This window comes from Polistes dominula, unplaced genomic scaffold (assembly GCF_049000335.1).
Source record: "Polistes dominula isolate Pdom_NZ unplaced genomic scaffold, Pdom_raw_medaka contig_373, whole genome shotgun sequence".
In the NCBI taxonomy this organism is placed as follows: domain Eukaryota; kingdom Metazoa; phylum Arthropoda; class Insecta; order Hymenoptera; family Vespidae; genus Polistes; species Polistes dominula.
In genome coordinates, this window is record NW_028300899.1 from 3,791,038 (window position 1) to 3,806,968 (window position 15,931).

A 15,931-nucleotide genomic window follows, 5' to 3' on the forward strand; every position below is an offset into this window, starting at 1 on the left:
TTCTCTTTCTATATGATCGTGTCAATGTATAAGAACAATGCTTATGTAACATGCGAGAGCTGGTAATTATATCGGTGCTCACGTTCGTTCACGTGTATCTTTTTTACTCTTTCCATTCTATGCACATCCGCATCGAACTACACTGTTGCACATAGCATAATACTAGTCAGTGAATACCATTCATTCCGAGAGCATACGCACTAATACACACATACACACACGTAAGCGTGAATAAATACAAACGCGTGTATACACGCGTATTACTTTCAATATTTAAAACGATTATATATTCGTATTCTTGTTCTTTTTTTTGAGTAAGAGAAAATTATTAATTAATAAATTAAATCGACGTTTCTACGATAACATTGAAAAAAAGGGACAGTAGGGGGGAGGTGGTAAAGGGAAGAAAATTATTTTACCATTAGCGTAGAGCGTTTAATACCTGTTCAAATTCTAAAGACACGTTAATTGACTTGAATAAAGCAAAAGATACAACCAAGTTCTATCTCTAAGTGCATATGTAAACTACTATCTTTTATTATTATTATTATTATTATTGATTTTTGTAGTTTCTTTTTGGAACGTTTAACCGCGATGCTTTTAAAGTACTTACATATGTATAACCAACTTACCAAGGTTAATCGCCATCTTAACGCACTTAAAGTTATTTCTTCGGAGACGTTGGGATCGCTATGAAGATTATGCTAGCAGCTTCGTTTATGCTCGTGACTAATTATGTGGGCTTGGTTGGTTCTTCAAAGCTTATTTCGAACATTTTCGCTGAAGATTTATCATAGCAATTTTCTTTTCATTTGTCTTACTTATTTTTAGAAATATCTTTTTAAGACAAACAAATTTGAACAAAAACTACGAACTCTCGTCGAATGATAATTAATTAATTATTATTATTATTGATACTAATCGTATTAAGAAACGAACCAAAGAGATTATAGAACAGTGCCGTTTAATGATCCGTATACCAAATTGATACCAAAATAATATAGTGACAAATTTACGTGAGTGTGAGATGGTGTCGAAGAAATTAAACGTGTTTTGACAAAGTAAGAAAAATCAAATCAAAACAAACAATTTAAACAAGCAAATAAAAAGATATGGAAATTGAATGACTGTTGATATCGTTTAAAAATAAAAAATAAAAGTGTTTTCGTTGTTGCTGTTGTTGTTGTTGTTGAGTTTGCGAGAGGGTGTACGTGTGTGTGTATGTGTTTGTAAGTGAGAGAGTGTACAAAGAAAAACGTGAGAAAAAAGCATCAAGATGATGAAAAAGGAGAAACCTATGATGTCCGTGACGGCCATTATCCAGGGAACGCAAGCTCAACATTGGGCTCGTGGTAATACCTGTACGTACAATTATATTATTACAATGGTTTTTATTGTCTTTTTCTTTGGAAAAAAAGTTAATCCTCAAAATCGACAAATTTGTGTGCCAATTAAGTTTATTTGATTTAAGTTTATCTTTATTGATTAAAAATTACACGAATTTTCTTGATTGTTTGATATTATTTTAAGAATACGTTATACATATTTTATTGTGTCAGATAAACAAGAAAGTTCATGCCGTTTTAATCAATGAAGATAAATGACAGATAACACTCCACAAGAATTTTCTTCATTATTTAAATTTAAATAATTCAATCGAGTAACAAGTGATTTGAAAATATTCAACATTTGATAGCATATTAAATAATACTAATATAATAAATGAAAATAAAAAATTAAATGAGATATATTTTGTTTGAATTTCAAATAAAACGATAATTAATATATTTATGGTAATGATTAATTTTTAATATTGAATATATTCCGTATGAATTATAAATCCTTCAAAAATATTTTCTTGTTTTACAAACGATGCAATGTTAAACTTTAAAAGTAACAACACACATTTGTTCGTACAAAACATTCGTACTAATTCGAGTATAAGTTTGAGTTAATGAGTACATAATACCTCGAAGGTGAACTCGAATCGCGAATACTCGCAAATAATAATAATTAACACCTTTTTTAATACGAGACAAACGATTAGCGGAATTCCCAAGGTTCTTCTCATAGTACATGTTTCTCACCTCGTTTAGTTTACTCATGCTTATCTACATATATGCAACGTTTATATATATATGATAAATATACATACAGGGTGTTCGAAATTTATATATACTTTTTTCACCTATTTCAACTCAATAAATACGTAGTATAAGTTTAGTTCCAATCTTTTGAGACACTTTGTATATGTACGACAGTAAAGAAAAAAAACAATAAAAAGAAAAAGAGAAAAGAAAATAATATTTCCATGCTAATGACTTCCTGGTAGATTGCTATTAACAATAAGAAAGATTTTTCTGAATATATAAGTAGATGAAATCACGAGTTCAATCATTTTAATTATCCTTTCTTCTATCCTTTTAATTTAACGAGAAAATCGAAAGGTTTTTATTTCTGTTTATTGTGTCAGACACGTAATATTGCAAACGTGTATTTGTATTCTTTATACGATGACACCTCATTTCAAAATGACTCACCGAATCGTTTCTGCGGGTCTACTGATAACAGACAATGTGTTTGTTTATTTACAGGGCAAGGCACTTTTTAATGTCCAGATATATATATATATATATATATATATATATATATTCAATAACTTCGAATTTATTCTTTATATGAAACATTGCACTCGAGTATAATGTTTCTTTTTATACTGATATGTATTACTCAATATATTTCATTTAATAAATCAATCATTCGATAATATTTGTACATATACGATTACAAAATCATTTCAAAAGGTATACGTCGAATAAATTATTTATTTAATATTAAAATAATTTGTATTAATAATTATATATAATGAAATAAATTATTTCAATTTTATCGATTCAATTTGCTTCACTTTTGTATTTTTTAACACACATATGTATATACGTCTATGTATCTGTATATGAAAATCAATTATTGAAACACGGAACGATACAATTTATGAATAATAGTTACAATACTATTTATCTACTTTTAATTTAATGCAAACTTTAAAAATAACAATAACAGTAAAAGTAACTGCAATAAAAAAAAAGGATATTACTTTTTCTCATTCTTAGACGAATTCTTGGTTGCGTCGGTAAAACCAAGGTCACGTTAATGCGCCTCCTTATCTGCACCCAAGCAAGCTACGATTTATGAGCCTTTTCGTGCCTTATCTCGCACCTATATTGCTTTACAACACGCGCGTCAACTCCGTGACTCCTTTTTACGATGATAAAGTTACTTACTCAATTTTTTTCTTTTTTATTTTTGTACTTCTCGTACCTTTTTTTCTTTTTCCGTCTTTCTCTTCCTTTATTTACATGTTTTGTAATATTCTAATGTTGTTTAGGAAATTTCAGGGCTTAATTAAAAATCTTCTAAATGAATCTAATCAAGTAAAGTGTTATAAAAAAAATTATTACTATCGTACGGTTATTAATTAAAGAATTTTATTATATATATATTAACAAGTGTTGTATATAATATTTTTTAGTATATATGTAAAGAATTAATTAAATATTATTTACGATAATAATGATATTGATATTGAAATGATATGAAACAATATATTATTCTCCTATCTCTGTCGCTTTAATGAATATAATTAACAAACAAACGTAGTACGGTAATATTGTAAATTTTATTTTATTATATATAAATTCTTTCGAATGTATTTGTAAAGAATTTATAAAACGATATTTATAAAGCGAATTTATATTTTAATTTATGAAATAATATCAATCCTATCTCTTAGTTTGATAAAAAAAAAATTAAAAAAAATGTATATAAACGATCTCAAATTTAATTCGATCGATCGAACTGTCTAATAAATAAATGATATTACGCAAAAGTTTGCATTTATATTAACATTACATTATAAAAAAAAAATTATAAAATTACTTTTAATACATACGCGTGTTTAAGATCAAATATACACATATATCTTCTTCAGCATTAATAACAATAATAAAAAATAAAAAATAAAAAATATAATTATGATCATAAACGTTGTACTTATAATCGTTCGTGATAGTCTTGTGAAAGTTAAAATTATCGCGTAACATTATCAACGTGTTACAATCGATCATTCTCATTTGACGTTTATATATTTTTAACGGTTATTCATTGTCATATATGTTATACCTATATGTTAGATACTATACATGTTGTACGTCATGAAAGACTAAAGAAAGATGAATGTTCTTTCGCGTCATCTCGATCGTCAACGATAAAAACGATGTTGATCGTTTCGAAGAACAAACTTATCGATCCTTTTTACATACACACATACAGAGATGCACACCTTTAGTTAAATTACGTCTGTTCATCGATCCATGTGACGATAGAGGTGACAGTGACGCTTAGTCGCTTACATTAGTGTCATTATCGTATCTTGTTTCCTTTTTATTCATAAAAAAAAAACTTGTTAAAGGATTATATATTATATGTCATATTATACTTCACTATTTATATATATATATATATATATATATATATATTAATTAAATTATATTATTATTTATATATAAATAATTAATAATTGTATAAATATTAAATTACGTATAAATATTAATAATTAAAGAAAAAAAAATATATATTTATATGTATATATAATATTTATTATATTTAATATATATATATATAAAGGTTTTTTTCTTTAATTTTAATTTCATTACTATAATTATTATATTGTGTGCTAGATATTTTGGTAATTTAAAAATAATTTCTATATGAACTATATACTGTAATGTGATTATTCATAAGAAAAAAATTAACATTTTTATCAAGAATTTGATCAGTGTCGATGCTTCGAAAAAAAAAACAACATTAAAATCAATACAAGAAATAAAGAAAAATAAATTCTATTGCAATTTTGCAATAAATTTTTGATACTTTGAAAACGATCTATACGATCTAAGAATATTATTTGAAAAGAAAGAAAAAAAAGATTGAACATTATTCATAAATTTTTCCCCTTTCTCTATCATTTTTATTCCCCAATTTTCTTACTTTATATAACACCTTATCCTTAAATTATTATTACCTTGAATACGATCTACAATGAGAAAGATAAAGAGAGAAAGAGAGTAAAAGTGAGATAGAAAGAATTAATGAGAATTCGTTTGTAAAGAATGAGTGAGATAATGAATGCGATTCATCCTTTATACAAATTGTTCTCTAGTAACACTATTCGTTTATATTAGTCTAGACTCTAGACCGTAATAGACACACGCAACAAACCACACAACACTTAAATATATACGTACACATCTATGAAGAAACTGCACCACACCTACGTAAAAAAGAAACGATTCGCGTATCTGTTTGTACTCTTCTTCTTCTTCTTCTTCTATCTCTTTCTCTCTCTTTTCCCATATACATACACATACATACATAAATATCTAACACTTTTATTAGTATGCGTATGTATATATATGTGGGTGTGGGTATGTTTAAAAATACACATATATATATATATATATATATATATATATATATATATATATATGTGGATGTTGGTTTATACTGTGTCTGTGCTTTGTCCAATGAAATCGTTCGAGCTCAACCTTGGCACCAATGTGAACAAGCCGTGAAGTGTTTCACATATATACTTCTCTCTCTCTCTCTCTCTATACATATATATGCACACATTATGTTACTTGTTCACTACAATGTAAGATGCGTTTTATGTGTATGTATATCTTGTGTGTATGACGACATGACGATGCCTTGTACTGAATTACATTCGACACGTTCAATCTTTCTTTACGTAGCCACCACCCCCTCCTTTTCTAACACACACCTAACTCTTCTTCTATACTTCTCTCTCTCTCTCTCTCTTTTTTTTCTATCTTTTTAACTTTCGTTGTGCGACAGGAATGACGTTCGTTATGTGTTATCTCCCCTTGTTGCTTGTCATACACAAACATAGGGGGGAGAAAGAAGAGCAGAGAGAAAATGATGAAATTATGGAAAACGAGTTTAACATTGAAGGTGTAATATCTGTATGTGATACATGTATTTAAAAAAATAAATGATTCAAATAATCCTAAATTGAGATTTCATATTTTCTAATTATTTAAGAATGATTTTTAAATAACAGAAATAAATACAAAATCAAATTTATAAATTATTTTTATTATATATATTATCTGTTATAGTTTTTCAATGCATAATCTTTTTACAAATATATCAATACATTTACAAAAATTGATACTTGCATATATGAATATATGTGTGTATGGTGTGAATGTTAGAGAATATAAAAGTAAACACTTACGAAGTTTTATAGGAAATGATATTTTATTATAGTCACGTTGATAGAGGATCGTGTATCGTGGCTAGTGACCGATTAAAGATATCTCTATTACGTAAATACGAGAATGTATGTGTACTTACTTCCATACTTTTATATTTCAATACATACTTTCTTACTTATTTTCTTACTTACTTACTTAAACATTAAGATCCCGTGAACGTGCTCGCGTGTAATGTGCGCACGTGCGACTACTCAACCGTGAGCTCTTCCACTAATATCACCGTCTTTCACCCTGACAATCGCGGCCTTTGCATTGTTTCGTTGACGTAACGAAACGCCTGGAATTTTGCCTCGACATGTGTTAACAACACATCTTTAGATTGCATGTCTAAAGTCACGTTCACACCAAAGATTAAAGTTCATTCTTCCATTGATTATTGTCAGTTGTATATTGTCAGTTGATATATATGTTATTGATTAAATTATAATAATAATATATAATATATATATATATATATAATTTAAAATATAAAATTAATCAATATTCAAATTAAATTATCAATTCAATTAAATATTCAATCAAAATTAAAATATAAAATGTATTACATGTTAACTTCGAAGATTAGTATAAAACAAGGAAGGTGGACATGTGGAAAATCTTATAAAAATATTGAAAATTTAGTAGTAAATTTATAAATATTGAATGGTTGTTTTTGAACACCCTGTATATAACTTGTGTATAAAAACTATTCTAAGTAGAGTGCATTAGAGTATTAAAATAATTGTTAATTAATCGATAGAAATGTATATTATTGTTTAAAATCTCCGAGAATATAATCTATGTACTATCCTCTTCAAGATTCACCTTCAGACTGACAGGTTGTCTTCTGTAAAAATTCTTATATTAAATGTTGTTTATATGACTTTTCGAATGTCGCGTCTGTGTATAACGGTAATAATATTTCTTAATAAAGAGAATTTAAGACTATAACGTTCTAATTTTAGCATTTTTTGCTTTCTAATGTAATTATTTTAACGACCCTGGTTAATGATGATTTAGGGGGTGAAATTTTCCTGTAATATAAGTACAGTGTATTAGAATATTAAAATAATTGTTAATTAGTCGAAAGAAATGCATATTGTTATCTGAAAACACCAAGTATATGATCGGAGTACCGTTCTCTTCGAAATTCACCTTCAGACTGGCACGTTATCTTCTATCAAAATACTTTTATTAAATGTTGTCCTCCCTCCCCTTCCCCTTCCTCAAACTCACTGCCCCCCACCGCCTTTTTAACACTGTCCCAATACCTCCCCCACCCCTTCTCCTTCTCCTACTCCCCCCCCCCAATCCTATACTTGGTGTTTTCAGGGCAAATGCAGATCTGCAGGTGAATTTCGAAGAGGATGGTATTATACATAAATCATATATTGCGAGCTTTTAAACAACAATACACATTCTCCTTGATTAATTAACAATTATTTTAATATTCTAATACACTCTTCTTACATTACAGAAAAATTTTACTTTCGAAGTCATCACTGTGTAGAAGCGTTAAATTTAATAAATAAGAATGAAAAAAATGCTAGAATTAGAACGCGTTTTAGTGTTAAATACTCTTTATTAGGAATATTATCATCGTTGCACACATGTGCAATGTTCGGAAAGTCATATAAACGATATTTAATATAAGAATTTTCATAAATGACCACCTGCCAGTCTGAAGGTGAATTCCGAGGAAGACGGTACACCGATCATATACTTGGTGTTTTTAACTAACAATACACATTCCTTTCGATTAACTAACAATTATTTAAGATATGTCGCATCCCACTCATAATCAAACGCATCTCGTACTAACGATCGATCGACAAACACACAAACACACACACATACACTATACAACTAACATTAGAATCTTTTATAATTTTGTTTAACTGTCGATCAAGTATAAGTTTTATCTCTCTTTCTCTTTTCATACCATTCCATAATATGTTATCGTTACCGTAGTCTAAAAAAAAGTTTCACTTCAAAAACACGTTAGATATTCTCTTTGGTTGGTTCAATTTGTATGAGAATTTTCTGCACGTGTCAGGACGTGAAACGTGATTCTGTACATGGGTATCATCGTACTGTGTCTTATTGTACACGAGCGCATGGGTTAAACACATGTTACATTGTAGACATCGTTATGCTGCATTCATTTTTGTTTTCTTTAATTTTATCAAAGTTCCTATTTTTCTTGTTTTCTCTCTGTTATTCAATCTTAACAATTTATTATAATTAAAACTCTTAAAAATATATATTCCCCGTCATTTTTATTTTATCTTTTTTGTTCTTTTTTTATAACACAATAAAAAAGGCTATTATTTCGCTACAAACTCGTGGTTGACATTTCAGACACGGTCTCTTGGTTGCACCTGCAATCTGCAACGCGTTTGACCATCAACCAACAACCACTAACATTATTGTCGTCAGTCCCCTCTGTCCCAACTCCTCCCCCCAATCTAGTCTACCTGTTTGAAACCACGAGCTCAAACGACCTTCGCCCTGATATTGATGTGCAACGTGCAAGGACACTTATATTATGTTAATTTATTCTTTAGATTGAGATTATAGAAACTTAAGAAAGGGGAAGTAGAATATTTTAAATCCTAGTGCATGAATATGCTAAATGACAATATATACGGGATGGTAAATATATGTGTAACATTGTAACATAAAAATAAGATAGAGAAATTATACAGGAAATGGAACACTAACAATCTATATAGTATGTTAGATGAGAGAGAGAGAGAGAGAGAGAGAGAGGGAGAGGGAGAGGGAGATAGAAAAAGATTAAAAAAATCTGCACTGACATTGTATATGTACAATATGTAGCATGATAAAAAAAAAGAAAAAGTGAGAGAAAGAGAGAGAGAGAGAGAGAGAGAGAGAGAGAGTAAAATATATGATATGAAAAGATATACTAACAGTGTATATGTAACAGTGTGTAGGATGAAAAGAGAGAGAGAGAGAGAGAGAAACATGATAGGAAAATCTATACTAACAATGTACATGAAATAATGTACAGCATGAGAAAGAAAAATAGATATATATATATATATATAGGGAGAGAGAGAGAGAGAGAGAGAGAGAGAGAGAGAGAGAGAGAAACATACACGATAGGAAAATTTACACTAACAATTTATATGTAAAACAGTGTGTATAAGAAAGAGAAAGAAAGATATATAAGAAGAAGAAGAAAAATAGAGAAACAGATAATTGATAATGTATATGTAATAATGTGTAGCATAAGAAAGATAAGAAAGATAAGAGAAAGAGAGAGAGAGAGAGAGAGAGAGAGAGAGAGAGATACAAGAAACACGATTGAAAAATCTACATTATCCAAGTGTATATATAAAAAAATTGTGTAGTATCAAAAAAAAAATAGAGAAACACGCGATAGGAAAATCTATACTAAAAAAAAAAACATAGTATATATCTATATATATGTGTGTAGGAAAACATTGTGGTAAATGAGAGAGAAAGAGAGAGAGATATAGACAAATATACATTTTAACACAGCGACATGAAAAAAATAGGAAACATATAACGTATAGGAAAAGGTAGACTAACAAACAACATAGATAATATATATATATATATATATATATGTGTGTGTGTGTGTGTGTGTGTGTGTGTGTGTGTGTGTGTGTATGTATAGCATGATAAAGAAAGATAGCGAAAGAGAACTATGCAGTTAAACGCCCACGTGGCTACACAACGTCCTCGTCTTATTCGTGGTCGTGGTCGTTCGTAGTTGTAAGTGCAACCAGCAGGATGAAATCGCGACCTCGTGACCTTCTCCCGGTGACCCGGGTAGCAGAGCAAGTTGCCCTGTGCATGGCACGCTGCTCTATATAAAGTACAGCTGCATATAGATCGGCCTCCTCTGCACTTTCAGGGCCGTAACCATACTACGCTTTTACCCCGTTCCAATGTTCCTAACTCCAATGTGTGTATACTCTTGCTTCATCGATCGCATAAACGAGCTGGATGAGAGTTCAACTACGATTACATATATATATGTATAATATTACGTTTAAATTCTCTGCAATCACCTTTTTTTTTTTTTTTTTATCTACAGTTGTACATAACGTTTCTTTTTTAACGAACTAATTTAAGACCTTGAAATTAAAACGTTTTAAAATAAATGAAAACGTGGTCGGTATAATCCACGAGGTTTTTTGTTTTTGTTTTTTTTTTTGTTTTATCTTCTTTTTCCTACCTTTTTGTATTTTAGTATAATAATTATAGTAGATATTATCAAGGTTATTATGAAATTCAATGTTTGTGAATTTTTTAATTGATCATTATGAATGGAATTTAATTAATGAGATTTGACTCAGCTCGTTTGACAATGGTCATTATGAAATGTTGCTACATCTTTCTTGAACTCCTTGACACTATTGTTCTGCTTTTTTTTATGATTGTGAAACTTAATTATTATGAATTATTAAATGCTAAAAGATGCTCGGATAGAAAACGTATTTTTTTTTTATAAAAGTGATGGATAATACTATTGATGACATTGAAAATTGTTAGATCTTGATTAAATTCTACAATTCAATCATAATTAATATTTCGAATAATTAATTGTATGAGAAAATAATGAAAAAAATATGAAATAAATTTCTATATCGAAATATAATACGAACGTCATCGATTTATTTTAAACATAACGACCCTTTTTCCCAGGTTCATTTGGGTTTTATCGAGAGAGGTCTGAAATCCTGACGGTTTCCTTGAAGTATATGTCTTCAAGGACTCAGGACGCCAGGGACAGCTACTATTTTCGTACTTTCGGTCTGTGTGTGTGTGTGTGTGTGTGTGTACGTGCGTTCTTTTGCGTGGGTTGCACATGCAACCACGATCGTTAAGAGTTTTCTCTGTGTTTATATCGGTGTGTATCCGGTGGCAGTGGCGTGCAGAAAACTCTTGAGAACTTTATCGCTCTAAGAACAAAAAAAAAATAATATATATGTATATAAATATATCGTATCCATATATTTCAGTGAAAGAAGAAACTGTGATCTAAAAATCATGCATTTCTTATATCTAAAGATGACGCAAAGTCTTATAAATCTTTTCTACAGTAAAAAAAAAAATAATTTATTTAAAATATAAATAAGCTACAAGCATATATATATATATATATATATATATATATATATATATATATATATATATAAATATTTTAAATAAAAAATAAATTGTGATTCAAATTGAAAGATCACGTATCTTAAATACGAAAAGAGACATGACAGAAATTCACTCGTAAATCTTTTGATATAAAATAAGAGAAAAAAAGAGTTATGATACAAAAAATGATACGAGTCTTAAATCTCTTGAATTAATGTTTGTATTTGAGTAAAAAAAAAAAAAAAGAAAAACAACTGATGCGTAAAATATATAAAAAAGTAAATATTTAAACAAATAATCTTGAGATACATAAATGTCAAACGTGTTACAAATTAAATGAAATAATTCATAATAGTAAAAAAATAAAAAAATGTTCTTACACGAGTCGTAATAAAAAGGATAGAATATTTAAGAAAAAAAAAAAAAATGATGTTATACATAGTAAGAACCATAAAAGAGGTACGTAAATTCTCGTTTACATGATCATGATAAGAGTTGGAGATCATTGAAGAGTTCTATGGCGGCTTGGTTATGGTCTTAAAAACGTTTAGTTCTCCTCCCATTTGAGAAAGAAAAAAAGAGAGAAAGAGAGAGAGAGAGAGAGAGAGAGAGAAAGATCAGAGCTACTCTCAGCGCGGGAAACTGGTTTTCAGTTTCGGAAGAGCGTTCAAATTGTCAGACGGTGACGTCATCATCGTAAAAAGTCCTATCCGCGGTATGTAACGTCGATCATTGAAAAATCATTTTATCTAGTTGTGAAATTATCAAATATCATCTTAAATCTTCCGAATATTTAACATAAAACATAATATATACATATACACGTGGATCCGAATCAAATAAAATCGAATATTAAATAAATATATTCATTCGATCATTTAAAAAAATGAATATATATAAATATATATACATATCTAATCAATATAACGTAATATATAAATTTAAATGTTAACATTAATCTTGCGAATGATTTTGATTAGAATTAACCTGAATTTACAAGTATCATTACGTGCAAGTCGATAATTCTATAAGAACCAAAATGACGATGATTGGTCTCGATGATGATGGATTTTTTAATATTGACGATGACGTAGTGTAATGATCAATTCTTAACGATTACCTATGATTGAAATCTATCCTTTTATGATGAAAGCAAAAAATATGATTTAAAATGAAAGAAAAGGAAAAAGTGTGTGAGTGAGAAGGAAGATGTGGTATACCACCGCCTGGATGCATTCAACGAGTATTTTCTTAATTCACCGCTTATGCACCACGTACACATCGGGATCTAAACTTAGAGCTTTGGATCGTGGAACGTGCACCGCTCGTGTTAACGACTCAAGTCTTCTCAACTGCATCGAGTTATCCCTTGTTTTGCCAGTTCTCCTCTCAATCCATGGTTCCAGCTATATTCTGGACTCAACAATGTTCTTCCTTTCTTTTCCATTTATCACCCCCTTTTTTTTTTTATTCGTTGCTTCCATTTTTTGTATTCGATTACAATTTGTAGATCTTGAGATTTTATTTATTTCTTTTATTTTTGTTTTTTTATTAGAAATGGGTTAACGTGTCGAGTTTTGTATCTATGAACATTTAATTAATTTATGTTTCATTATATTATATTATTCAATATTATTTTTATTTATATCTGTGGACGTTTAGTTAATATATGTTTTATTATATTATTCAATATTATTTTCTTGTAGTTAAAAAAATTTGAGACACAGTGTTCATTTAGACTAAATTTTATTCCATTTCCATTAAGTCCCATTCGAATTTGGATTTTCTTTTTTTTTTTTTTTTGTAAATATGAATGCATTGTAGCATTAATTTTTACATCTGTAAACATTTGATTAAATTATGCTAATAATTATGTTTATTATTATTTTTTTTTTTTAGAATGTTATTGTATTTTATTTTATTTGATAATCTTTAAAATTTGGAGAAATAATTTATTTGAAATTATTATAGTTAATTAAAGTTACCCTACTCTCGTCATATAAATTTAAATTTATAATTTGTCTTATAATATAAAATTATTATATTATTCATTGTTATATTTATGATAAATAATATAGAATAAATTAATATGAAAATTAAATGTTCGATATGATTCGAGTTTTGTAATTTGTTTTGAAATATAATGATGCCAAAGAATTAATTACATGTGATGAATTTATTTAACTATATCAACAATAATATAAAGAACGTCATGTATGTTATTAAAACAAATAAATTATTTTATTTAATAATAATAATAATAATAATAATAATAAATAATTTTCACGAAATTTGTAGCATCATTTATTTGGAACGAATTAATGAAAGTTTTTCCCTAAGGAAACAAACAATGTTTTAATGGTATGATAACCAAAAAGAAAAATAAATAAAAAAAAGTAAGAAACAAAACATAAGCTTTTAATGTCCAATGCTAATGAACGTTTGCCCACCCTAATGTTCCACGCGATTTTATCATTTGTAAATGCCGTAGTAAGAGTTCGTTGCACGTTTCGAAACGTTTTTCACCTAAAGGCTGACCCTTTTAAGGTCGAACTTTGACGTTCAACGTCCGCTTACTTTCTCCCTTTTTAGTCAGCTTTCAACGTGTCGATCTATGAAAGGAAAGAAAAATAAATAGTCAAGAAAAAAACGTTTTCATTAAAATTTCGTTCACAGTACACGCCCACATAATACGTATACCTATACACACATTAAATATTAGCTTACAATTTTCTATAATCTTTTGTAAATTGTTTGCTACTTTATTATTCTGCAAATTACATTTTCCAATTGGGTGAGAAAATAAATGATAAACATTATTGACTCAATTATTATACTACAAAAAAGTATTTAATTTTTCTTCGCAATATGAAAGATTTTTCGTAAATTGGAGAACACATTTTTTTATTTAAAATCGTTCAATTAATTCTTTTTTAAACGAAGAAAATAATTAATTAAACGAAAAATTACTTTCTTTTAAACATGGGATATTATTTTTTTGTTTTTAATTCGAGTACAAATATTAAACATTGTGTTAATTGTAATTCGTTTAAAATCAAATATTTTTGTTAATGGTAAATAAGAATATTATGATGATTGATTATTTCTATTTGAAAAATGAAAATTAGGGAAAGAAAACAAAATATATTAATTATTTAAATTATTTTTATTATTAATTATTCTCTTATCTTTCTCTATCGTATTAACTTTCTGTTCTTTGGTTATTATATATACATATATATATATATATATATATATATATATATATATGCAACTATCATACGTATCTTATTTTTGTTTCCACCCTTATTAACGTCTCAAGTTTCATAGAGAATAACATTTTATGAAAATAAAAGTTCTTCATTCTTTTTATGAACGTTCAACACGTCTATTATTTTTCCCCCAAAGAAAGTATCGAATACTCTTCTAATCTTTTTCTTATATTTATTTATTTCTTTTTTATTATCTTCCTTCTTTTTTATCTCTCGTCATTTTAACGACGTTTCTAATCTTCTCGTTAAATTCTACAAAAAAAAAAAAAAAATTCTTAAAAGAAGAAGAAAAAATGTATTAAAAAAAAAAACAACAAAAAAAAACCCTTATCGATAATATTCGATTCAATCTCGATATTAAATAATTACACACATTTTATCATTATTACATTTAATTAATTAATTAATTTTTTTATTTTTCATTAATCAATCAATTATGTGAAACGTAGTCTCTTTCGATATAACTGTACAAAATAAAAATATTGTATTACTTGATACTAAAAATAATCTTAATAATAAATAAAAAATGTAAAATCATCATCACCTATAAATTTGACTAATAATTATTAATAATAAGTTTAATATTATATACCTTTATAAAAAAATTCATTTTATTCACATGTAACCTAATTTTTCTTTCGTGTCATCCATAAAATTATAATATATTACCAAATAACTTTTACAAATGTCATGCAAATTACGATTTATCTGTTAAATAAAATTCAAATCCTATTTTAAAAATAAAATCAACGGATATTCTATATACAAATAAGGTATGGAACAAAATTGATATACAAAATACAGATAAATTCGATATACAAATACATAATATATTAGAGATAGAAATAGATAGATAGAGAAAGAGAGTTTAAAAATATATTATAATCTAATGAATAATTCAATATCAAAATCATGGTTGTGTTGTCTCGACGAAATTTGAACAGGCAATTTATGCGATATGGATGATGATACATCCTGTTAAGAGACGTAGGCAAGTTTTCGAACGTTGCACCGGCCTGTTTGCGTCTGGTCAAGGTGCCCGTCCACTACTTTCATCATATATACACATATATATATGTATAGTTTTCATAGTGTGTGTTTAACGTCACCCGGGTTTGGCCTTGCAAATACTCCCGCCCAGCTCTCGTCCTCGTCCTCGTCCTCGTCCTCGTCCTC

The 15,931-nt window shown here is 28.0% G+C and overlaps 1 protein-coding gene across 1 annotated transcript in view; it reads left to right on the plus strand.

Moving 5' to 3' along the window:
• Window positions 1–15,931, plus strand: part of usp (retinoid X receptor ultraspiracle) — a 38,454-nt gene that overhangs the window by 5,287 nt on the left and 17,236 nt on the right. The window contains 1 exon segment of the mRNA XM_015335955.2: window positions 932–1,361. Within this exon segment, the coding sequence (XP_015191441.2) occupies window positions 1,277–1,361 (85 nt within the window). The 5' untranslated portion in view covers window positions 932–1,276.